Source organism: Macaca mulatta, chromosome 19 (assembly GCF_049350105.2).
Source record: "Macaca mulatta isolate MMU2019108-1 chromosome 19, T2T-MMU8v2.0, whole genome shotgun sequence".
NCBI lineage: Eukaryota > Metazoa > Chordata > Mammalia > Primates > Cercopithecidae > Macaca > Macaca mulatta.
The window spans coordinates 59,700,164-59,724,494 of record NC_133424.1 but is presented as its reverse complement, the minus strand read 5'-3'; the positions used below and the strand labels follow the sequence as shown (position 1 = coordinate 59,724,494).

Below are 24,331 nucleotides of genomic sequence, written 5' to 3'. Positions count from 1 at the left end.
CCAGCACTTTGGGAGGCCGAGACAGGCGGATCACGAGGTCAGGAGATCGAGACCATCCTGGCTAACACGGTGAAACCCCGTCTCTACTAAAAAATACAAAAAACTAGCCGGGCAAGGTGGCGGGCGCCTGTAGTCCCAGCTACTCGGGAGGCTGAGGCAGGAGAATGGCGTGAACCCGGGAGGTGGAGCTTGCAGTGAGCTGAGATCCGGCCACTGCACTCCAGCCTGGGCAACAGAGCGAGACTCCGTCTCAAAAAAAAATAAAAATAAATAAAAAATTTAAATTTTTTAATTTAAAATTTAAAAATTTTAATAAAAATAAAAATAAAAATTACTTAGGAGGCTGAGGCAGGAGGATCTCTGTAGCCCAGGAGTTTGAAGCTGCAAGGCTATTGTACCACAAGACTATCTATTGTGCCACTACACTCCAGTCTGGGCCACAGAGTGAATCTTTTATCCAAAAAAAAAAAAAAAAAAGCTGAGTGTGGAGGCTCATGCCTGTAATCCCAGCACTTTGGGAGGCCAAGATGGGCGGATCCTGAGGTCAGGAGTTCAAGACCAGCCTGGCCAATGTGGTGAAACCGCGTCTCTACCAATAATACAAAAATTAGCTGGGTGTAGTGGCGCACACCTGTAGTCCCAGCTACTCGGGAGGCTGAGGCAGGAGAATTGCTTGAACCCAGGAGGTGGAGGTGGCAGTGAGCCAAAATCGTGCCACTGCACTCCAGCCTGGGCAACAGAGCAAGACTCTGTCTCAAAAAAAAAAAAAAAAAAGTAAGATCCATGTAAGTGATGTCATATATCATAATCCATGGTTTACTCATGAACCACAGTTTGGAAAACACCAGGAAGAAGGAAGGGAGAATGAATAATCAGGGAAAGGGAAAGAGAGAGGAAAGCTGAGGCGTTCCCAATGTTTCAAATGGGAAAATTTCATGTGAGATATAGATTAACTGCTTTTCTTGGGGAAGCTAAGAGTGTGTACTTGGAGGCAGTCAAGTTTGAGAAGTCTGACATCTTTTCTCAGCCAGCCCCATGCTAGGCACTGGAAGGTGACTCACTCTGATGAGGCGATTGTGATTGGGTGAGACCCGGTAGGGATGGAAAGTGTAGAGGAGGAGACAGGAGTCCACAGCTTTGGAAGAAGGAAGGACAAAACTCAAAACTCCCTGAACCAGAGCAGAGAAGGAAGTAACAATGAGAAACTGAAAAAGGAAAGGGAATAGAAAACTATGAGACAGGATAAAATTTGGCGTGGGGTCTGCCCGGGCATGTCCATGCCAGGTGCCCAGGGCTTCTTCTGCGACGTGGGTCCCCTGCCAGATTTGTGGTGAGTGTGGCCAGGTGTGCATGCTCCCGTGTGTGTGCAGTCAGTGGACCAGTTAGCAAGAAGCTGTCACAGGTGTGACTTCATGACATGTGTCGGTGGTCAGTTTCTTCTATGTCTATGTCTGATTTGGTCTGTCTATGAATGTCAGTTTCCTTCCTTTTTTCTTTTTTCTTTTCTTTTTTTTTTTTTTTTTTTTTAGATGGAGTTTGCTCTTGTCGCCCAGGCTGGAGTGCAGTGGCAGGATCTCGGCTCACTGCAACCTCCGCCTCCCGGGTTCAAGCAATTCTCCTGCCTCAGCCTCCCTAGTAGCTGGGATTACAGGCATGCGTCACCACACCCGGCTAATTTTGTATTTTTAGTAGAGACGGGGTTTCACCATGTTGGTCAGGCTGGTCTCGAACTCCTGACCTCAGGCGAGATCCATGCACCTTGGCCTCCCAAAGTACTGGGATTACAAATGTGAGCCATCGTGGGGGGCAAATGTCAGTTTCTGATAGTTTTAATGTGTTAGCTGTGAAATTAAGTGAGTGCATTTGTGTATGTCCCTGTTGGAGTGTGATTTGGATTTGGCTGTGTGTCCAGGTATCCCTGTAACAGGTGTCTGTGTGTGTCTGGGTGTGTATGTGTGTCCCCTGTGCCTATCAGCAAGTTTGTGTTTCCAGACAAGCATTCCGCCTGTGTCTGTTGTGGTTGCACCACCGTGCATGTGGTGTGGGTGCCTGTTCGGTAGGGTTGTTTGTGAACACAGTTCGTGGGCCCAGGTGTGATCATCAGTGTGGGTGTTTGTGCAACTGTGTGTGGCCCTGCCATTGTGTCCGTCTGCTTGTCCGGGGGGCCCTGTTAGTGGGTCTGTGCATTTGCGTCTGGGTGTGTGTGTTAGCCCCATCAGTAAGTGAGTGTGTGTGTTCGTGCCCCTGTCCATGGTGTGGATTTGTGAGACTGTGGCCTTGTGTCCATGAGTATATCCTCTGGGCTCTGCCTGCACGTGACTTGGTGGACCCTGGAACGTCGGTCGGTCTGTGTACGCATCCCTGGGGGTGTGGATCTGTGGGTCCCAGTCAGTGTGTGTGTCCGACTGTCCCGGTGTCTGGGCGATCTCCCTGGACCCCGCTGCACAGCGCCTGGGTCCTCCTCGCCTTGGGCCAGGCCCTGCCCCGTCCCCGGCTGCAGGGAAACCCCCGGCGCGGAGGTAGGGGGGGGCGCGGCGCGCGCCTGCAAGTCCCGACTTGTCCGCGGCGGGCGGGCGGGGCCGTAGCGTCACGCGGGGGCGGGGCGTGGGACCCGCCGGGCGGGGGCGGGGCGGGGCGGGGCGGGGCGGCTTTGGAGCGGGCCCGGGATCCGCCGGGCGGCCTGAGACGCGGCGCGAGCCACATGCGAGCGGGCGCCTGGCGGTGGCGGCGGCACCAGCGATCCCAGCAGCGGCGGCCACTACGCGGACGCGCCTGCGGCCCGGGGAACGGCAGCAGCCACAGCCACAGCAGCCGCCACTGCAGTTAGAGCGGCAGCAGCAGCGACAGCCCCAGCAACAGCCGCCGCGGAGAGCGGCGCTTGGCGGGCGCGCCCTCTTGAAGGAAGCCGCCCGCCCCCCACCGCCGCCCCCTCCGGCGTGTTCATGCCCCCGGGGTGAGTGTGCGCGCCCTGACTCCTCGCCGGCGGCGATCGGCCAGGCCGGGTGGACTCCCTGGAGGAGGTGACGGGAGTGCAGGCGGAGAGCAGTGTGGGCGCCCTGCCTCCCCCCACCGCGCCTCCCTCCAAACCCCGCGAGGGACCCTGGGCCGAGGTCGCCGGGTGAGAGGCGGCTCGGCGTTGGGGCGCCGGTCTGGGCGCACAGGTGCCTCGGCGGTCTGGCGGGTTTGTTTACAAACAATGGGGTGCGGGCTTGGCAGCGCCCCCTGGCGGCCAGTGCGGCCCCGGGGAAGAGGGTCGACCCCGGGGTGCCCCAGCCCCCAAAGTCCGGGAGGGGCGGGGGGGCGGCACGGAGGGGCGGCCACACCCAGGGCGCGCGCCCGCTGGGGGCGGCGACGGGGGGCGGCTCGCGGGCCGTGGAGTCTGCGGCTCCTGCGGGCGGGGGCTGCGCCCCAGCAACAGCCGGTTATTGGCCCCGCGCTCGCCTGGCGGGCGGGGCGGGCGCACGTGGCGGCGGTGGGGGGGGCTGTGACAGCGGAGGGGGGCGTCTGGGACCGCCGTGGGAGCGCGCTTGTGCGGGGTTGTGGATCTGCAGGTGTCTCGCCTGGGTGTGTGCGCGTGTCTGGCTCTGAGTTTGTGCTGGGTTCTGCAGCGAGTGGTGGTGTCGATCCGGAGGAATGTTGGGGTTTCTGACCCGTCGGGGTGTCTGCGTGAGTCCCCGCGCCTGTTTGTGTGGGGTTCTGTCTGTGGGTGCCCTGCCTGTGGGGTGGGTGGACCTGCGTGTGTTCTCGGTGAGAGTTGTCTGTGTGTGCTGTTTTGGGGTGATACTGGGGGTCTGTTGCCTGCGTGTGCTGGGCTGTGGAGGTTGTAGTGTGTGTGTGTGTTGCTGGAGTGAGCTGTTTGTGTGTTTCTGTGTGTGTCTTGCCCGAGCGTGCGGTGTGTGCGCTTGTGTCTTGCCTGTGTGTTTCTGTCTTGGCTGAGGCTGTCTCTGTATCTCCGGGGCATGTGTGTCTTTGCCCAGCGTTTGTGATGCTGCGCCTGCTAAATGCAAATGTCTTGTTTTCTGTCCAGGTGTCTGTGTGAGTTCTCAGGTGTGTGTGTGTGTGTGTGTGTGTGGTGGGGGATTGTTTCAGTCTGGGTTTGGCTTGTGTGTCTGGCATCAGCGTCTGGGATTTGAGGGCCCAGGATCTGTGGGGTCTATACAGTGTAGACGGTGGGTGTTGCTCGCAGCCTCTGGATGGGGTTGTTTCTGAGCCTCTGTGTGTGTGTGTAGTGTATGCGTGTGTGTGTTGGGTCTGAGGGGCTTGTCACTGTGATCGGCTGGCTCATGTGTGTCATGTGGGCTGCGTGTGTGTAGTGTTTATGTCAGTCACGTGAGACCAGTGTTTTCTGTGGGTGCGCTAGGTGTGTGCGCTGCTGGGCTGTGTGGGATTAGAGTTAGCTGTAGGGTGTGTGTGTGTGTTGCTGACAGTTGGTGATGGTGTTTGAGGGCTGCTTGAGGAGGGTGGGTTGGTGTCTGCTGGTCGTAGCCTGCGTGTCTGGTGGTGTGTTGAGGTCTGATGGCATGTGTCTGTGTGTGCCTGATTTACGTGTGTCCTGAGAGTTGGTGACATGTGGGTGTGTTTTGGGGGTGTTGATGTATGTGTGTCCGTGGGTGTCTGTTTTGTGTTGATATGTGAGTCCAGAGGTGTGCCGGTCTTATCTCTGGAGTGTGAGTGTGTGTGTGTGTGTGTGTGTGTGTGGGGAGAGGGGCATGTTTGGGAACTGAGGCAGTGCCTAGCTGGTGTGTGTGTGTTTGTGTTTGCAATGGCTGCATTGTGTTTGCATGTGCCCCTGGGCATATCAACAGTGGGTCAGTGTGTGAGACTTTGACAGTTTGGATGTGTGTGTGGGGATGGGTTGTGCCAGCCAGTGTGGGCAGTATGTAGAGTGCTTGTGATGGTCTGTCTGGATGCTCCTGCTTTGGTCGGGGTGTATGTGTGTGTGTGTGTTGTGTGTACCGAGTAGTGATGTCTGAGACTGGGGCCATCTCAGTGTTTGTGTGCAAGTGGGAGGTGGGGTGGGTGGTCAGGCTGGCCAGTCCCGTGTGAGTCCTTGTGTGTGTGCTGTGGGGGCCTCACTGTGCCTCGCTGCCCTCCCTGTGTGCCCGTCGCTGTGTTGGGAAAGTTGTCCCCACCAGCCCATGCTGTGAGTCCCAAGTGGAGTGAGTTTGTGTTGTGGGACTGTCACAGCCCACGTACACACACCTGCTAGACCCCTCCATCCGTCCTGTGTGAGCCCTGCCTTTGCTGTGAGAGCCATCCTGTGCTCCCTGTCCCTCCTGTGTGCCCATCACCGTATGCAGGGGAGGCTCTCCAGACCAGCCAGGACCCGGTGGTGTCATCCCCTGGTTGGGCGTGTCTCTGTGGGGCCATCACCCCCTCCGCATGCACACACACCTCCACTCTTCTCCATCTGGGTCCTGACCCCGGGTAGACTGGAGGTACAGTGGGTCCTGGTACTTCCCTGCTGACCTGCTCCTCCTCCCGTGTCCCGCAGGCCCCAGGGAGCGCCATGGCCCGCGCACGCCAGGAGGGCAGCTCCCCGGAGCCCGTAGAGGGCCTGGCCCGCGACGGCCCGCGCCCCTTCCCGCTCGGCCGCCTGGTGCCCTCGGCAGTGTCCTGCGGCCTCTGCGAGCCCGGCCTGGCTGCCGCCCCCGCCGCCCCCGCCCTGCTGCCCGCTGCCTACCTCTGCGCCCCCACCGCCCCACCCGCCGTCACCGCCGCCCTGGGGGGCCCCCGCTGGCCTGGGGGTCCCCGCAGCCGGCCCCGAGGCCCACGCCCGGACGGTGAGTGCCCGCCCCGCCCCCGGGGTGATAGGAGTCGGGAAGAGAGAGGACCTGAGACTCGGAGGAACTGGAGAAGTGGGAGAGGACGGGGTAGGGGGGAAGTGGCGAGCCCGGCCGGGCCACTGGGAGGGTGTGGCCAATGTGGTCTTTGTGTTGAAAGAAGCAGGAAGACGGAGGCTGGGGGTGGAGGGGGAGGTCAAGTGGGAAGTCCCTCCTGGAATCTAACTGCAGTCCCCGAATTGCAGCCCACTGTCTCTTCCGGGCCTGGGGCAACAGCTGCATCCGAGCTGCCCTCCCCCAGTCTGGGTCCCCTAGACCCCCTGGAGGATTCTTGTTGCAGGGAGTGTGGGCCGAGCGGGAGGACTGTCAACTCTGGGCTCTGGGGAGGGGTCGAGGGGCCTTTGCCTTTATTTGCATCTCTTTGGCCAGGGTTGGCCCTCTCCGCAGTCCCGGCGGAGGAAGGAGAGGGGGAGGGGCCATTGTGTTGGGAAAGTCCCCTCGGGGAGGGGGGAGTCTTGGGGAGGGAAGGGTTAAAGGTCCCCTGCCTGATGGGCTGTTAACCCTGTGGTGCCCGGGGAGCCCCATCCCTGCCAGCAGGCACTGTAGCCCGGGAAAGTGAGTCCTGGTTTCCCATCCCCCATCCTGTCCCGGCAGCCCAAGGGGAGCAAGGAAAGAGAAAACTTCCCTAGCTCAGTTCCTGGAAGCCCTGGAAGGGGACACCGATTTCAAGCCAAGGTCATAGATGTGGAAACTGAGGCCCTGGTTGTAGGCCTTCGGGAACCCTCAGACCAGGATCTGGTGGGACGGGAGGGCAGGAGCCTCCCAGGGCTCTCAGAAGGGGGTGGGGCAGCAAGGCATCTCCCGCGTCCCAGCCCCCAGGCCCGCGCTCTGAAGCTGCCACAGTCTCTCTGGCCTTCTGGTCTCTAGGCCTCTGCCACATCCGGAGGTGTGGCTTCCCTGTGGTTGGACACGAGAGGGCTGGAGACCTGAGGCTTGTGATCTGGGTGGGGTTCAGTCGCTGTATCCCTGTGTGACCTTGGGATACTCCCTACGGGCGGGCCTCAGTTTCCCTGTCTGTCACATGGAACAGGCAAGATGTGTCCCCGTTGGGAAATAGAGGTCGTTAAGCCTGACCACCCCCGGGGTCACCTGTCTGGCCGTCTACCTTCCACACTGACAAGGCCGTGGGGACGTAGCTGGCCAGACAGGTGACCCCAGAGCGGCGTCCCCAGGTCCTTTTTGCTTTCTGGTGCCTGGGGAGGAAAAGCTGAGAAATTGACTCTAAGACGGGGCGAAGGGATCACTAGAAATGAGTCGGGGAGCAGTAGCTGGGAAAGAGGGAAGTGGGCCCGTACACTTCGAGGCCTGGAGGGGTAGTGGGTGCTGACCGCGCCCCTCTGCTTCTCCAAGGTCCTCAGCCCTCGCTCTTGCTGGCGGAGCAGCACCTGGAGTCGCCCGTGCCCAGCGCCCCGGGGGCCCTGGCGGGCGGTCCCACCCAGGCGGCCCCGGGAGTCCGCGGGGAGGAGGAACAGTGGGCCCGGGAGATCGGGGCCCAGCTGCGGCGGATGGCGGACGACCTCAACGCGCAATACGAGCGGCGGGTGAGTGCTGGGGGTGGGGTAGACGGCAGGTGGGACTTCCCGCCGGAGGAGGGGGCGGCAGGCGGCCCCCGCCAGATGTGCGGCAGCTGCTGCCCTGCGCGGCTGGGTCGCTCCGCGGACAGGCAGGTGGGGGGTGAGTGGGTGGGGGGTATCGCGCGCCCGCAGAGCCGCCCAGGGACTCCGCGCCGCGGCTGACATAGCCGGAGCCAGAGCCCGGGCCAGGGCCAGGGCCAGGGCCGGGGACTAGGCCGCCGCGGAGACTAGCGGCGCGCCCGTGGCCCGCGGCCGCGGGGACTGAGGGCGGCGCTGGGCGGCGCGGCTCATATATCCCGGGCTATTTATAGCTGGTGAGTCAGCAGCCGCGCCGCGCCCGCCCCCTGCCGTCCCTCTCGCGCGGCCCGCAGCGCCACACAGCTTCCCGGGCGCCGGGGCGTGCCGGGGACAGCCGGGGCGGGCTGAGGACTGCAGGGGTGGGCTCGGAGCCCCGCCCCGCGGGAGGCCCCGCCCCCAGCCCCTGGCACGGCCCCGATTTTTTAAAACAGATATTCGAAGCCCACAGCAGAGAATGGGAAATCACAAACATCGTGCGCCCACTAGCCAGCTCTGTTCAGTCTGAACATTACACCCGCATTGCTTATTAACAAACCAAACAAAACCGCAGAAACGCATGTGGTGAAGCTCCTCACTCTCCCCATCCCTTCCCCCTCCCTGCATCCAAAGGAAATCTCTCAAGTTGGCCTGTCTCAACCCCTGCAGGTGTTGCTTTTACTCCATATTTACCAGGCCAGAACCAGGGCTTAGGATCATGGGGCAGTCTTAGCTTAGCCTACATGACATAGTTTTTGTTCCTCCCCAGAATTCGTTTTTCCCTTAATATTAGGCTTCAGATTCACCATATGTTCAGCCAGGCTCGGTGGCTCACGCCTGTAATCCCAGCACTTTGGGAGGCGGAGTTGGAAGGACACTTTACCCCAGGAGTTCTAGACCAGTCTGGGCCACATAATGAGACCCCTATTGCTACAAAAAATATAAAAATTAGCCGGGTGTGGTGGTGCCAGCCTGCAGTCCCAGCTACTCGGGAGGCTGGGGTGAAAGGGTCCCTTGAGCCAGGGAAGTCCAGGCTGCAGTGAGCCATGAAGGGCCACTTAACTCCAGCCTGGGGGCAGAACAAGACCATCGCAAGAAAGAAACAACAAATACAGCCATTTTCGGCCGGATGCAGTGGGCCACTCCTGTAATCCCAGCCCTTTGGGAGGCGGAGGCAAGCGGATCACTTGAGGTTGGGAGTTCGAGACCAGTCTCACCAACATGGTGAAACCTTGTCTCTACTAACAATACAAAAATGAAGCCCGGGCACGGTGGCTCACACCTGTAATCCCAGCACTTTGGGAGGTTGAGGAGGGCGGATCACCTGAGGTCGGGAGTTTGAGGGGAGCCTGACCAACATGAAGAAACCCCGTCTCTACTAAAAATACAAAATTAGCTGGGTGTGGTGGTGCAGGCCTATAATCTCAGCTACTCGGGAGGCTGAGGCAGGATAATTGCTTGAAACTGGGAGGCGGGGGTTACCGTGAACCGAGATAGCGCCATTGCACTCCAGCCTGGGCAACAGGAGCAAAAATCCGTCTCAAAAAAAAAAGAAAAGAAAAATTAGCTGAGCATGGTGGCACACCAGTAATCCCAGCTACTTGGGAGACTGAGGCAGGAGAATCTCTTGAACCCAGGAGGTGGCGGTGTGGAGGTTGCAGTGAGCCGAGATCAGGAGATCAAGCCACTGCACTCCATCTTGAAGGACAGAATGAGACTCTGTCTCAAAAAAAAAAAAAAAAAAAAAAAAGCCATTTTCACTGCTACATAGTATTCTGTTGGATAAACATAGTATCCTTATTCATTTTCTCATTGATGGATAGATATGTATTTTTATTTTATGTTTAGAGACAGGGTCTCACTCTGTCTCCCAGGCTGGAGTGCAGTGGTTCAATCACAGCTCCCTGCAGCCTCCAACTCCTGGGTTTAAGGGATCCTCCCGTCTCAGCCTCCCAACTAGCTGGGACCACAGGCAGGTCCACCATGCCTGGCTAATTTTTATTTTATTTTTATTTTTATAGAGATCAGGTCTTTCTGCGTTACCCAGGCTGGTCTCAAACTCCTGGCCTCAAGTGATCCTCCTGCCTCAGCCTCCCAAAGTGCTGGAATTATGGGCCTGAGCTACCTCACTCAGCCTATTTTAAAATATATTTCAGATTTTATTTATTGGCTTTCTTTTTTTTTTTTTTTTTTTTTGGAGACAGAGCTTCGCTCTTGTTGCCCAGGATGGAGTGCAATGGCACGATCTTGGCCCATTGAAACCTCCACCTCTCGGGTTCAAGCGATTCTCCTGCCTCAGCCTCCCAAGTAGCTGAGGTTACAGATGTCCTCCACCATGCCTGGCTAATTTTTGTATTTTTAGTAGAGATGGGGTTTCACTGTGTTGACCAGGCTGATCTTGAACTCCCGACCTCAGGTGATCCACCCACCTTGGCCTCACAAAGTGCTGGGATTACAGGTGTGAGCCACTGTGCCCGGCCATTATTTATTGCCTTTTTTCCTCTCCTACACATGCATGTTTCCAGGTGTGCTCTTGTGTTTCTAGAGTAGGTACCTGGGTGGTCTGCCCACCATCCACCTTACTAGGTGATTGCTAGCTTGCTCACCAGGTGGCACCCACAGCAGTTTGACAGTGGTGGGTTTTATAACTTACGCCAATCCGATGTGCCCCCTTTGCCACCATCTCCTGGCCCCAAGAGTTGCTAGGGAGTGTTGAGGAGACTGGGCTGGTACCAGGCGACTCACTGCCAGGTAACAGGAGGAAGATGAGGATCATTTAACCTTCTGTAAAGTGAGTTTCTCCTTCCCCAGCACCTGAAGGGGAGGAGGTTAGGTGGTCCCCACTTAGCATAGAGCCTGCCTGTGGAGCTACAGGGAGTGGCAGAGAACTGCAGCTCTCTGTACGCTTTTTTGTTTTGTTTTTTGAGATAGTCTTGCTCTGTCGCCCAGGCTGGAGTGCAGTGGTGCAATCTCAGCTCACTGCAACCTCCGCCTCCCGGATTCAAGCGATTCTTCTGCCTTGGCCTCCCAAGTAACTGGGACTACAGGTGCATGCCACCATGCCCGGCTAGTTTTTGTTGTTTTAGTGGAGATGGGGTTTCCCCATGTTGGCCAGGCTGGTCTTGAACTCCTGACCTCAGGTGATCCACCTGCCTTGGCCTCCCAAAGTGCTGGGATTACAGACATGAGCCACCTTGCCCAGCCATTTTTTTTTTTTTTTTTGAGACGTAGTCTCGCTATGTCACCTAGGCTGGAGTGCAGTGGCGCGATCTCGGCTCACTGCAAGCTCCGCCTCCTGGGTTCACGCCATTCTCCTGCCTCAGTCTCCCGAGTAGCTGGGACTACAGGCGCCCACCACCACGCCTGGCTAATTTTTTTGTATTTTTAGTAGAGATGGGGTTTCACTGTGTTAGCCAGGATGGTCTCAATTTCCTGACCTCGTGATCTGCCCGCCTCAGCCTCCCAAAGTGCTGCAATTACAGGCATGAGCCACCGCACCCGGCCTGTATTTTTTTTTTTTTGAGACGGAGTCTCGCTGTGTCTCCCAGGCTGGAGTGCAGTGGCGTGATCTCAGCTCACTGCAAGCTCCGCCTCCCGGGTTCACGCCATTCTCCCGCCTCAGCCTCCCAAGTAGCTGGGACCACAGGAGCCCGCCACCACGCCCGGCTAGTATTTTGTATTTTTAGTAGAAACAGGGTTTCACCATGTTAGCCAGGATAGTCTCGATCTCCTGACCTCGTGATCCACCCGCCTCGGCCTCCCAAAGTGCTGGGATTACAGGCTTAAGCCACCGCGCCCAGCCCCGGCCTGTATTTTTAATAGAGACGGGGTTCCACTATGTTGGCCATGCTGGTCTCAAACTCCTGGCCTTAGGTGATCTCCCACCTTGGCCTCTGAAAGTGCTGGGATTACAGGTATAAGTCACCGCACTGGGCCTCTGTACACTTTTTAGTATTGCCTTTAATTTTTACCAGTCGGGAGCCTTTCCTAGGACTTAGCCTCCCGCCTTCCCACTTCCTAGCATGTTGGAGCTGAGAGGTCCCTAAAGACCACCTTGTTTTCACCCTGCCACTGGAGAGAAGGCAGGGGTTTCACTCAGCATTGCCTAGAGGTGCTTCTTTTGAAGCCTTTGCAATGGGGGGTGAACTCTTCCCAGTTCTCCTCCTTCCACAGAGTGTTCTAGAACTGCCAAGACTGTGGGCACCCTGCTCCTTTCTCCTCATCTTGCCGGCCCTGCAGGGAGGGGTAGGATAGGTTGCAGTCCATCCTTCAGCCCCTTGTGGGATCTTTCCTAAGTGTACAGCAGGGCTGGGGCGGCCGCAGCTAACATGTGCCACACACTTGCTGGGTGCCTAGCTCTCTGCTGAAGACATTCCGTGTTTGTCCTCTGCCTCCTGGTCTCAGGTCCTGGATGAGGATGTGACCTCCAAGACATGGACGTTAGCCCAGGTGTGGGGAGGAGCCGGAATAGGGGTGGGCGAGACAGTCGCCTCACTGCTGGAGCTGACCATCCCCTCTCCCCTCACCATACTCAGTCCCCTGCTAACTGCCCGGTCTCTCTTCCCCAGAGACAAGAGGAGCAGCAGCGACACCGCCCCTCGCCCTGGAGGGTCCTGTACAATCTCATCATGGGACTCCTGCCCTTACCCAGGGGCCACAGAGCCCCCGAAATGGAGCCCAATTAGGTGCCTGCACCCGCCCGGTGGACGTCAGGGACTCGGGGGGCAGGCCCCTCCCACCTCCTGACACCCTGGCCAGCGCGGGGGACTTTCTCTGCACCATGTAGCATACTGGACTCCCAGCCCTGCCTATCCCGGGGGCAAGCCGGGGCAGCCACTCCAGCCCCAGCCCAGCCTGGGGTTCACTGACAGAGATGCGGACTCCTGGGTCCCTGGCCAAGAAGCCAGGGGAGGGAGGGCTGATGGACTCAGCATCGGAAGGCGGCGGTGACCAAGGGGGTGGGGACTGAGCCGCCCGCCTCTGCCGCCCACCACCATCTCAGGAAAGGCTGTTGTACTGGTGTCCGTTCCAGCTGCAGGGGTGACACTGAGGGGGGGCTCTCCTCTCGGTGCTCCTTCACTCTGGGCCTGGCCTCAGGCCTCTGGTGCTTCCCCCCCTCCTCCTGGGAGGGGGCCCGTGAAGAGCAAATGAGCCAAACGTGACCACTAGCCTCCTGGAGCCAGAGAGTGGGGCGCGTCTGCCGGTTGCTCCAGCCAGGTGCCCAACCATCTTCCCTGAGCCAGCCGGCGGGTGGTGGGTGTGCCTGCCTCACCTTCATGCGGGGGTGGCCAGGAGGGGCCCAGACTGTGAATCCTGTGCTCTGCCCACGACCGCCCCCCGCCCCATCAATCCCATTGCATAGGTTTAGAGAGAGCACGTGTGACCACTGGCATTCATTTGGGGGGTGGGAGATTTTGGCTGAAGCCGCCCCAGCCTTAGTCCCCAGGGCCAAGCGCTGGGGGGAAGACGGGGAGTCAGGGAGGGGGGGAAATCTCGGAAGAGGGAGGAGTCTGGGAGTGGGGAGGGATGGCCCAGCCTGTAAGATACTGTATATGCGCTGCTGTAGATACCGGAATGAATTTTCTGTACATGTTTGGTTAATTTTTTTTGTACATGATTTTTGTATGTTTCCTTTTCAATAAAATCAGATTGGAACAGTGGATACTCTTTCTGCTTGCCTTCCCTGCAGCGTGGCCTTGAAGAGGTCTTCTTTTTTTTTTTTTTTGAGACGGAGTCTCGCTGTGCCGCCCAGGCTGGAGTGCAGTGGCCGGATCTCAGCTCACTGCAAGCTCCGCCTCCCGGGTTCACGCCATTCTCCTGCCTCAGCCTCCCAAGTAGCTGGGACTACAGGCGTCCGCCACATCGCCCGGCTAGTTTTTTGTATTTTTTTTAGTAGAGACGGGGTTTCACCGTGTTAGCCAGGATAGTCTCGATCTCCTGACCTCGTGATCCACCCGTCTCGGCCTCCCAGAGTGCTGGGATTACAGGCTTGAGCCACCGCGTCCGGCCGAAGAGGTCTTCTAATCAGAGGCTCTGTGAGCCCTGCTTGTGAGTGGGTGGGAGAGGCGGGCCCGGGCAGTTGTGGCTCCATCAGAAGAAAGGCTAAGGGGCCTGAGCTCCACCAGACTGGGACACTCCCAGCCTTCATCATCCCCATTCCTGGTAAAAGTGAAGCTCGGCCTGGTGCCATGGGTCATGCCTATAATCCCAGCACTGTGAGAGGCTGAGATGGATGGATCTTTTGAACCCAGGAGTTCAAGACCAGCCTGGGCAACACAGTGAAACCCCATCTCTACAAAAAAAAAAAAAAAAAAAAATTAGCCAGGCATAGTGGTGTGGGTGTGTAGTCCCAGCTACTCAGGAGACTGAGGCAGGAGGATCACTTGAGCCCAGGAGTTGGAGGCTGCAGTGAGCTATGATCAAGCCACTGCACTCAAGCCTGGGTGACAGGGTGAGACCCTGTCTCAAAAACAAAATAAAGTGAAGTCCCCAAAAGGGTAGGGGTTCTTTGTTGCTTTATCCTCACTTTGTCCCCAGTGGATAAAGTATGTTGTAAGGGCACTTGATATTTAATGGATGAGTGAATGACCCATAACATATTCAGAGGCACCACTGTGACAAGTGCTGGGGATAGAGTCATGAGACAGACCTCATCTCTGCCCTCACAGAGACAGAAAGGGACATCTGGCCTTGCACTGTGATCAGCCGTAGGCTGCCTCTCCAGCTGGAGGAGCACCTGGAGCTAAGATCACAGTCCCCGCACACTGCCCTGAGGCCTAACCAGGCTGGGCATAAGCAGCTGTGTTGAGTAAAAGTAGAAAGGGTCGCTCCTACTGCCATCTTCTGCAAATGGCCATGGCCACACACTGCCCTTGAGCCCTTTCCCTGTACTGATAACTGAGTGACAGAGACCTCAATGAGAAGCAGGGAGGTGGGCAGATCACCTGAGGTCAGGAGATCGAGACAAAAATCAGCTAAGCGTAGGGGTGAGTGTCTGTAATCCCAGCTACTCAAGAGACTGAAGCAGGAGAATTGCTTGAACCTGGGAGGTGGAGGTTGCAGCGAGCCAAGATTGTGCCATTGCATTCCAGCCTAGGTGACAGAGCAAGGCCCTGTCTGGAAGGAAGGAAGGAAGGAAGGGAGGGAGGGAGGGAGAGAGGGAGGAAGGCGGGGCATAATCCCAACACTTTGGGAGGCCAAGGTGGGCGAAGATCAGGAGTTCTAGACCAGCCTGGCCAACATGGTGAAACCTCGTCTCTACTAAAAATACAAAAATTAGCCAGGCGTGGCAGTGCACGCCTGTAATCCCAGCTACTCAAGAGGCTGAGACAGCAGAATCCCTTGAACTCAGGAAGTGGAGGTTGCAAGTGAGCCAAGATTATGCCACTGTACTTCCAGCCTGGGTGACAGAGGGAGACTGTCTCCAGAAAAGAAAAAGAAAAAAAAAAAAAAAAAGAAAGAAAGAAAAGAAAGAAAGAGAAGCAAGGTATAGGCCAGGTGTGGTGGCTCACACCTGTAATCCCAGCACTTTGGGAGGCTGAGGTGGGAGGATCACTTGCAGAGTTCAAGAACAGCCTGGAAACATAGCAAGACTTCATCCCCACACACACACAAATACTTTTTTTAATTCGCTGGGCATAGTGGCACAAGCCTATAGTACCCACTACTCAGGGGGCTGAGGCAGGAGGATCATAGCTTGAGCCCAGGAGTTGGAGGCTATAGTGAGTTATGATCATACCACTGCATTCCAGGGCAACAAAGGGGGACTCTGAAGCAGGGTATATAATTATATAATATTTACAGACACAGGGTCAGTCCCAGATCCACCCCTTCCCAACTATCCTTGCTGCTAAAGGGACGCTAGGGGAAATGGCCCATCTGGATGGCCAGGGTGTGGTAACCGGGAACAATCACTTTGGAGAGGTATTTGATAAAACCGTGTGCTGTGATATGAATGAGTTCCCCGAAGTTCTTGGGTTGGAAATTTAATCCGCAGTGCTACAGATTTTAGAAGTGAGACATTCAAGAGGTAATTAGGTCACCAGGGCTCTGCTCTCAGAAATGCACTAATGCCATGACCACGGAAGTGAGTTTTCACAGGAATGGGTTCCTTATTAAAGAACGAGTTCACCCCTCTGTCTCTCAGATGAGATGCCTTCCTCCATGTTACAACGAAGTCAGAAGGCCCTCACCAAATACCGGCCCCACCATCTGAGACTTCTCAACCTTCAGATTTGTGAGCCAATAGATTTCTTTTTTTTCTTTTTTTGAGAGGGAGTCTCGCTCTGTCTCCTACAGAATTTCACTCTGTCTCTCAAGCTGGAGTGCAGTGGCACAATCTCAGTTCACTGCCTCCTCTGCATCCTGGGTTCAAGCGATTCTCCTGCCTCAGCCTCTCTAGTAGCTGGGATTACAAGCGTGCCCCATCATGCCAGGCTGATTTTTTGTAGAGATGGGGTTTTACCATGTTGGCCAAGCTGGTCTTGAACTACTGATCTCAAGTGATCCACCTATCTTGGCCTCTCAAAGGGCTGGGATTACAGATGTGAGTCAGTGCGCCCAACCAGATTTCTGTTCATTACACATTTCCTAGTCTGTGCCGTTCTGTCAAAGCAAGACAAAACAGACTCAGACATGGTGTCAAGATGAGAATGCACATACCTTGTGGCAAGCAATAGCTTTTGTGGGCATCCCCCTTAGAAGAACACGGGTGCATACAAGTATCCAAGTACTGGCAATGCACAAAACCATCTAAGTATCCAACAGCAGGTGGAAGGGTAAATAGTCTCATGTAGTGGCCAGGCCAGGTGGCTCACACCTGTAATCCCAACACTTTGGTTAGCCAAGGTCAGGAGTTTGAGACCAGCTTGGCCAACATGGTGAAAGTCTGTATCTATTAAAAACACAAAAATTGGCCGGGCGCGGTGGCTCAAGCCTGTAATCCCAGCACTTTGGGAGGCCGAGGCGGGCGGATCACAAGGTCAGGAGATCGAGACCACAGTGAAACCCCGTCTCTACTAAAAATACAAAAAATTAGCCGGGCGCGGTGGCGGGCGCCTGTAGTCCCAGCTACTCAGGAGGCTGAGGCAGGAGAATGGCGTGAACCCGGGAGGCGGAGCTTGCAGTGAGCCGAGATCGCGCCACTGCACTCCAGCCTGGGCAACAGCGTGAGACTCCGTCTCAAAAAAAAAAAAAAAAAAAAAAAAAAAAAAAAAAAACACACAAAAATTAGCCAGGCATGGTGGCAAGCACCTGTAATCCTAGCTACTTGGGAGGCTGAGGCAGAAGAATCGCTGGAACCCAGGAGGGGGAGGTTGCAGTGAGCCGAGATTGTGACATTGCACTCCAGCCTGAGCAACAAGAGCAAAATTTCGTCTTAAAAATAAATAGGGTTGGCCAGGCGTGGTGGCTCACGCCTGTAATCCCAGCACTTTGGGAGGCCGAGGCAGGCAGATCACGAGGTCAGGCGATCGAGACCATCCTGGCTAACACGGTGAAACCCCGTCTCTACTAAAAATACAAAAAAAAATTAGCCAGGCGTGGTGGCAGGCACCTGTAGTCCCAGCTACTCGGGAAGCTGGGGCAGGAGAATGGCATGAACCCGGGAGGCGGAGCTTGCAGTGAGCCGAGATCATGCCACTGCACTCCAGCCTGGGTGACAAAGTGAGACACCGTCTCAAAATAAATAAATAAATAAATAGATAAATAAATAAATAGGGTCAGGCACGGTGACTCATGCCTGTAATCCCAGCACTTTGGGAGGCCAAGGCAGGCGGATCATGAGGTCAGGAGATCGACACCATCCTGGCTAACACAGTGAAACCCCATCTCCACTAAAAATTCAAAAAATTAGCCAGGCGTGGTGGCGGGCGCCTGTAGTCCCAGCTACTCGGGATGCTGAGGCAGGAGAATGGCGTGAACCCGGAAGGTGGAGCTTGCAGTGAGCTGAGATCTGGCCACTGCACTCTAGCCTGGGTGACAGAGTGCGACTCCGTCTCAAAAAGAATATAAATAAATAAATACATACATATATACATACAAAAATTGGCCGGTGTGGTGGCAGGCACCTGTAACCCCAGCTACTTGGGAGGGTAAAGCAGGAGAATTTCTTGAACCCGGGAAGTGGAGGTAGCAGTGAGCCAAGACCATGCCACTGTGCTCCAGCCTGGGCGACAGAGCCAGACTCTGTCTCAAAACAAAAAAAAAACAAAAAACAAAACAAAACAAAGTCTGATGTAATCATACAACAGAACAGTATACATCCATTAGCGGGAATGAACTAGAGCTTTACCAACATTAAGAAAAATGACAGATAATGATGAACAAAAACTGCAGTGGCAAAATAGTGGGTATGTGAGTATTTATTAGAACATTTAGCTGAGTGAGGAGGCTCCTGCTTGTAATCCCAGCACTTTGGGAGGTTGAGGTGGGTGGATCACTTAAGGTCAGGAGTTCAAGACCAGTCTGACCAGTCTGACCAAGTGAAACTTCGTCTCTACCAAAAATACAGAAATTAGCTGGCATGGTGGTGGGAGCCTATAAACCCAGCTACTTGGGAGACTGAGGCAGGAAAATTGTTGGAACCTGGGAGGTGGAGGTTGCAGTGAGCCAAGATCACACTATTGCACTCTAGCCTGGGTGACAGAGTAAGACTCTGTCTCAAACAAACAAACAAAAAGTAATCAAATAAATACTCCAAAAGAAGGCAGGAAAAGAGAAACAGGGGAACAAAAGTGGGACAAATGGGAAACAAATGGTAGACCTAAATTCAACCATGTTAATAATTCTAAGACATATTATGAGAAAGGGGAGCCAGTTATGGGAAGACGTCGCATCCTCTACCAAAGGGATGGCCATGCACTGCAGTGAAGGCAAAGCAGGGCTTTGGCCTGGGTGTGAACACTCTCTGCATGGCCTTTGCCCTGCTCACAAATATTTAAGCATGGAGACAAATAGAGGTTCTTTTATTTATTTATTTATTTATTGTGACAGAACTTCACTCATTTTGCCCAAGATTGAGTGCAGTGGCACAATTTCGGCTCACCACAACCTCCACCTCCTGGGTTCAAGTGATTCTTCTGCTTCAGCCTCTCAAGTAGCTGGGATTACAGGCATGCGCCACCTTGCCCGGCTAATTTTTTATTTTTAGTAGAGACGGGGTTTCTCCATGTTAGTCAAGATAGTCTCAAACTCCCAACCTCAGGTGATCTGCCCACCTTGGCCTCCCAAAATGCTGGGATTACAGGCATGAGCCACTGCGCCCAGCCTCCTTTTTTTTGTTTTTTTGTTTTTTCTTTGAGACTGAGTCTTGCTGTGTCGCCCAGGGTGGACTGCAGTGGCGTGATTCTCACTGCAACCTCTGCCTCCCAAGTTCAAGCAGTTCTCCTGCCTCAGCGTCTCGAGTAGTTGGGATTACAGGCATGAGCTACTGCGCCCAGCCACCTAGATGTTTTTTCTAAACATGATATTCTTCATATTTATCCTGTTTGGGATTCACTGAGCCTTTAACATCTGTAGATTTTTGGCTGGGCCTGTTGGCTCACACCTGTAATCCCAGCACTTCGGGAAGCCAAAGCGGGTGGATCACTTGAGGTCAGCAGTTCGGGACCAGCCTGGTCAACATGGTGAAATCCCATCTATACTAAAAATATAAAAATTAGTTGGGTGTGGTGGTGGGCACCTGTAATCCCAGCTACTTGGGAGGGTGAGGCAGGAGAATCACTTGAACCCAGGAGGTGGAGGTTACAGTGAGCCGAGATCACACCACTGCACTCCAGCCTGGGTGTCAGGAGTGAAACTCCGGCCGGTCATGGTGTCACGCCTCTAATCCCAGCACTTTGGGAGGCCGAGGTGGGCGGATCACAGCGTCAGGAGATTGACACCATCCTGGCTAACATGGTGAAATTCCGTCTCTACTAAAACTACAAAAAAAAATTAGCCGGGCGTGGTGGCAGGCGCCTGTAGTCCCAGCTACTCAGGAGGCTGAGGCAGGAGAACTGAAGAAGAATGGCGTGAACCCAGGAGGCGGAGCTTGCAGTGAGCTGAGATGCGCCACTGCACTCCAGCCTGGGCAACACAGCGAGACTCCATCTCAAAAAAAAAAAAAAAAAAGAGTGAAACTCCATCTCAAAATAAATAAAAAGTAAAAAAATTGTAAATTAAAAAATTAGCCGGGTGTGGCGGTGTGCACCTATAATCCCAGCTACTTGGGAGGCTGAGGTGGGAGAATTGCTTGATCCCAGGAGGTGGAGGTTGCAGTGAGCCGAGATCATGCCACTGCACTACAGCCTGGGCGATAGAGTGAGAATCCATCTCAAAAAAAAAAAAAAAAAGAAAAGAAAGAAAGAAAAGTACCAGCCAGATGCAGTAGCTCACATCTGTAATCACAGTACTTTAGGAGGCTGAGGTAAGAGGGTCACTTGAGGCCAGAGGTTAAGCCTGGGCAGCACAGTGAGATCTCATGGCTACTAAAAATATGTATATAACTTTTTTGAGATGGAGTTTCACTCTTGTTGCCTAGGCCAGAGTGCAATTGCACGATCTTGGCTCACTAAAACCTCCACCTCCAAGGTTCAAGCGATTTTCCTGCCTCAGCCTCCAGAGTAGCTAGGATTACACGCATGTGGACCACACCTAGCTAATTTTTGTATTTTCAGTAGAGATGAGGTTTCACCGTGTTGGTCAGGCTGGTCTGGTGACTGCTGACCTCAGGTGATCCAGCCACCTTGACCTCCCAAAGTGTTGGGATTACAGGTGTCAACCACTGCACCCAGCCAATAATTTTTAAAAAGTTAGCCAGGGGGAAAAAATTAGCCAGGTATGGTGGTGCCTGCTTGTGGTCCCAGTTACTCAAGAGACTGAGGTGGGAGACTCACTTTGAGCCCTGAAGATCAAGATTTCAGTGAGCCATGATTGGACACCCCTGCACTCCAGCCTGGGCGACCGAGTATGACCCTGTCACTAAAACAAAACAAAACAAAACTGGCCAGGCACGGTGTCTCACGCCTGTAATCCCAGCACTTTGGGAGGCTGAGGAGGGTGGATCATGAGGTTGGGAGTTCGAGACCAGACTGGCCAATATGGTGAAACCCCATCTCTACTAAAAATACAACAAAAATTAGCCAGGCATGGTGGTGGATGCCTATGGTCCCAGCTGCTCAGGAGGCTGAGGCAGAGGAGTTGCTTGATCCTGGGAGGTGGAGGTTTCGGTGAGCCGAGATCACGCCACTGCACTCCAGCCTGCGCAACAGAACGAGACTCTATCTCAAAAAACAAAACAAAAACCAACAAAAACCAACTTCTAAAATGCATTTATATACTCGCTAACCCTGGAACTTGGCTTTGGGAAGTCTTTCCTAAGTGTGCACAAAGAAAACAAGCTCAACGTCACTCAGCAGCAGACTGATTCAATAGTTAATGGTTCACCCGTTTTGGTTTTGGAATTTGATGCATGAGATATAAGGATCTCTGAGACATACTGAGAAAAAAGTACATTGGAGAAAAATAGTTATTTCTGAATACGTAAAATAGCAGCTAACATTGAGCAATTTCGACTCAAAGAATGAATTTATTTTTTAATCCTCACATATCTGAGGAATGTACCATTATTCTACCTATTTTAGAGATGGGGCAACAGAAAGTAGTGTGGCGAGGGTCACATGGTTAAGTGGTAGAATCTAGGTTTGAACATGGCAGTCTGGAAGGATTCACTCTCAACAGTTACCAGGGGTGACCTCCAGGGAGTGGATATGAAAGTGGATACAGCTAGCCGGGCGCAGTGGCTCATACCTGTAATCCCAGCACTTTGGGAGGCCGAGACAGGCAGATCATGAGGTCAGAAGATCGAGACCATCCTGGCTAACACGGTGAAACCCCATCTCTACTAAAAATACAAAAAAAAAAAAAAAAAAAAAAAATTAGCCGGGTGTGGTGGCGGTTGCCTGTAACCCCAGCTACTCGGGAGGCTGAGGCAAGACAATTGTTTGGACCTGGGAGGCAGAGGTTGCAGTGAGCCGGTGATTGTGCCACTGCACTCCAGCCTGGGTGACAGAGTGAGACTCCATCTCAAAAAAAAAAAAAAAAAAAAAAGTGGATTCAGTACAGCTAGGCTGGGTGTGGTGGCTCACACCTATAATCCCAGCATTTTGGGTGCTGAGGCAGGTGGATTACTTTAGGTCAGGAATTCAAGACCAGCCAGGGCAACATGGTGAAACCCTGTCTACTAAAAGTATAAAAATTAGCTGGGCATGTTGGCGGGGGCCTGTAATCCCAGCTACTTGGGAGGCTGAGATAGGAGAATCGCTTGAACCCAGGAGGCGGAGGTTGCAGTCAGCCAAGATCGCACCATTGCACTCTAGCCTGGGTGACAGAGCAAGACTTGTCTCAAAAAAAAAAAAAAAAAAAGGATACAGCTAACATGTCCAAAAAGCATCTCATATTTCTCTCCAAAATACAGTTTAGCTGTGAAGTCAGCTGCTACTATTATGTGGCCAACATTGTGCTGACAGGCTGTGCCCTGCAGCGGAGAGGAATCTTCTCTTTATACTTGTATATTGCTTGAATATTTTACAAGCTTAGAAACCAAATCCACCCACCCTTCTGGACCTAGTTGAAGGCCCTCTTTCATGAAGGCCGACATGATGCTTTTCAGTGACTACTGGATCTCAGGGACTTGTGAAGGGAAAGTCCAAAATCTTATTCCCACTGAGCGAACAAGCCGTGCCACTACATGAATCTCTACTGAGTACCCCGCATTATGGCCTTCCCAATCAACGCCATTTCCATCTCTCCCTTGCTTGTGACGTGAGGCTGTTTCCTTATCTCCAGCACAGGCGGAGAACAGCATCTACCCCCATGGGGTTGCTGTGGGGATTCCAACTCAAAGAACAAGGACTCTGAAAAGTACCAGGCAGGTTGCATGGGTATAATGACCGTTAACTGTTATCATTAAACTTGTCACCTGCAACCTAAGCCATCTCTTCCACACCTGTAACGAGCTAATAGAACATATGCCAAGATGACTTTTTTTTTTGAGATAGTCTTGCTCTGTTGCCCAGGCTGGAGTGCAGTGGCACAGTCTCAGCTCACTGCAACCTCCACCTCCCATCGGGCTCAAGCAATTCTCCTGCCTCAGCCTCCTGAGTAGCTGGATTATAGTCGCACACCACCATGCCTAGCTAATTTTTGTATTTTTTTTAGTAGATATGGGGTATCACTGTGTTGGTCAGGCTGGTGTTGAACTCCTGCCCTTGTGATCCACCTGCCTCGGCCTCCCAAAGTGCTGAGATTTTTTTTCTTTTTTGAGACAGTATCTCGCATTGTCACCTAGGCTTCAGTGCAGTGGCGAAATGCAGGTCGTTTCAGCCTCAAACTCTTGGGCTCAAGTGATCCTCCTGCCCCAGTCTCCCAAGCAGCTGTGACCATAGGCACAAGCCACCATACTCAGCTATTTCTTTTTTTGTGGAGATGGGGTCTTGCTTTGTTTCCCAAGTTAGTCTCGAACTCTTGGGCTGAAATGATTCTCCCACCTCAGCCTCCTACCACGCCTGACCAACTGAAGATTTTTTTTTTGAGATGGAGGATTGCACTGTCACCTGGGCTGGAGTGCAGTGATGCGATCTTGGCTCATTGTAACCTCCACCTCCCGGGTTCCAGTGATTTTCCTCTCAGCCTCAGCCTCCCCAGTAGCTGAGATTACAGGCACCCGCCACCATGCCTGGTTAATTTTTTTGTATTTTTAGTAGAAATGGGGTTTCACTATGTTGGCCAGGCTGGTCTCGAACTTCTGACCTCATGATCTGCCCATCTCAGCCTCCCAAAATGCTGGATTACAGGTGTGAGCCACCACGCCTGGCCTTTTTTTTTTTTTTTAATGATCAATACAAACATCATGTGGGAGTTTATGAAATTTGTAGAAACTAGGTATTTCTTGCCTGGGGCTGGCAGCTTTCCCCTCGATTCCTGAGGGGTCCTCTGGGTGACTTAGTCTCTGACATTAGAGGTACAGGGCAGAAAAGTTTGAAGCTTCTGGGGATTCTACAGTTTTGTTTTTATCAATCCAGACCCACCTGCTCCCCCTTGTGACCCAGGCTGCACATTACAGTCAAGAGTGTAATTCGCTCAAAAAAATTTTTTTTTTTCTTTTTTTGAGACGGAGTCTAGCTCTGTTGCCCAGGCTGGAGTGCAGTGGCCGGATCTCAGCTCACTGCAAGCTCCGCCTCCCGGGTTTACGCCATTCTCCTGCCTCAGCCTCCTGAGTAGCTGGGAGTACAGGCGCCCGCCACCTCGCCCGGCTAATTTTTTTTGTATTTTAGTAGAGACAGGGTTTCACCGTGTTAGCCAGGATGGTCTCGATCTCCTGAACTCGTGATCCGCCCGTCTCGGCCTCCCAAAGTGCTGGGATTACAGGCTTGAGCCACCGCGCCCGGCCAATTAGCTCAAAATTTAAAGACCATGTGAAATTCATGCAGCAATGTTAACTGCTGACCCTGACACCACTGATTGCACTAAAGGTGGCCAGACATGGATCCCTTCCGAAATGCAGCCCGACTCACCTCTGGTGGGAGCAGGTGATGCAGGGTTGAGGAACGGAAGCCCTCCTATAGTGGAGACCAGTTTTCTCCCCAACTGACTGCTGTGGGATTGGAATAGGAGAGACTGATTTATTGAAACATCACACAATTTACATAAAGAAGAAACAGGAGCAAGAGTGGGGTGAACTGGAACGTGCTTTGGCTGCATCAAGGCAAACTTGGTCTTCCAATAAAAGCTCTGACCCGTAGCGGCTGTGGGACTTGGGGCATATTAAGCATCACTTTTGACTTCCTTTTATTATTATAATTCTTGTCACTGAAAATAGCC

At 53.9% G+C, this 24,331-nt stretch overlaps 1 protein-coding gene and 1 long non-coding RNA gene across 5 annotated transcripts; one reads left to right on the top strand and one right to left on the bottom strand.

Annotated features, from left to right (window-relative positions):
• Positions 1 to 1,078: 1,078 nt before the first annotated feature.
• Positions 1,079 to 13,131, top strand: BBC3 (BCL2 binding component 3). Of its 4 annotated transcripts, none has more exons than XM_077980780.1 (4): positions 1,079 to 1,330; positions 5,495 to 5,783; positions 7,194 to 7,384; positions 12,040 to 13,131. In XM_077980780.1, exons 2-4 carry the CDS (start codon positions 5,510 to 5,512, stop codon positions 12,154 to 12,156), a joined length of 582 nt encoding a protein of 193 aa, XP_077836906.1. In that variant the 5' UTR covers positions 1,079 to 1,330; positions 5,495 to 5,509; the 3' UTR covers positions 12,157 to 13,131. The 4 variants fall into 4 exon arrangements, with proteins under 4 accessions (XP_077836906.1, XP_014979825.1, XP_077836905.1 ...); XM_015124339.3 differs by lacking the exon at positions 1,079 to 1,330 and adding an exon at positions 2,683 to 2,953; XM_077980779.1 differs by lacking the exon at positions 1,079 to 1,330 and adding an exon at positions 2,683 to 2,953 and having other exon boundaries at positions 5,495 to 5,807; positions 7,161 to 7,384.
• A 5,609-nt stretch (positions 13,132 to 18,740) lies between these two features.
• On the bottom strand, positions 18,741 to 24,189 carry LOC144337216 (uncharacterized). The gene is made up of 3 exons (XR_013410016.1): positions 24,025 to 24,189; positions 21,260 to 21,350; positions 18,741 to 19,292 (listed from the first exon to the last, which is right to left on the bottom strand). It is a non-coding gene; the product is annotated as an uncharacterized LOC144337216 (long non-coding RNA).
• Between the last annotated feature and the right edge of the window lie 142 nt (positions 24,190 to 24,331).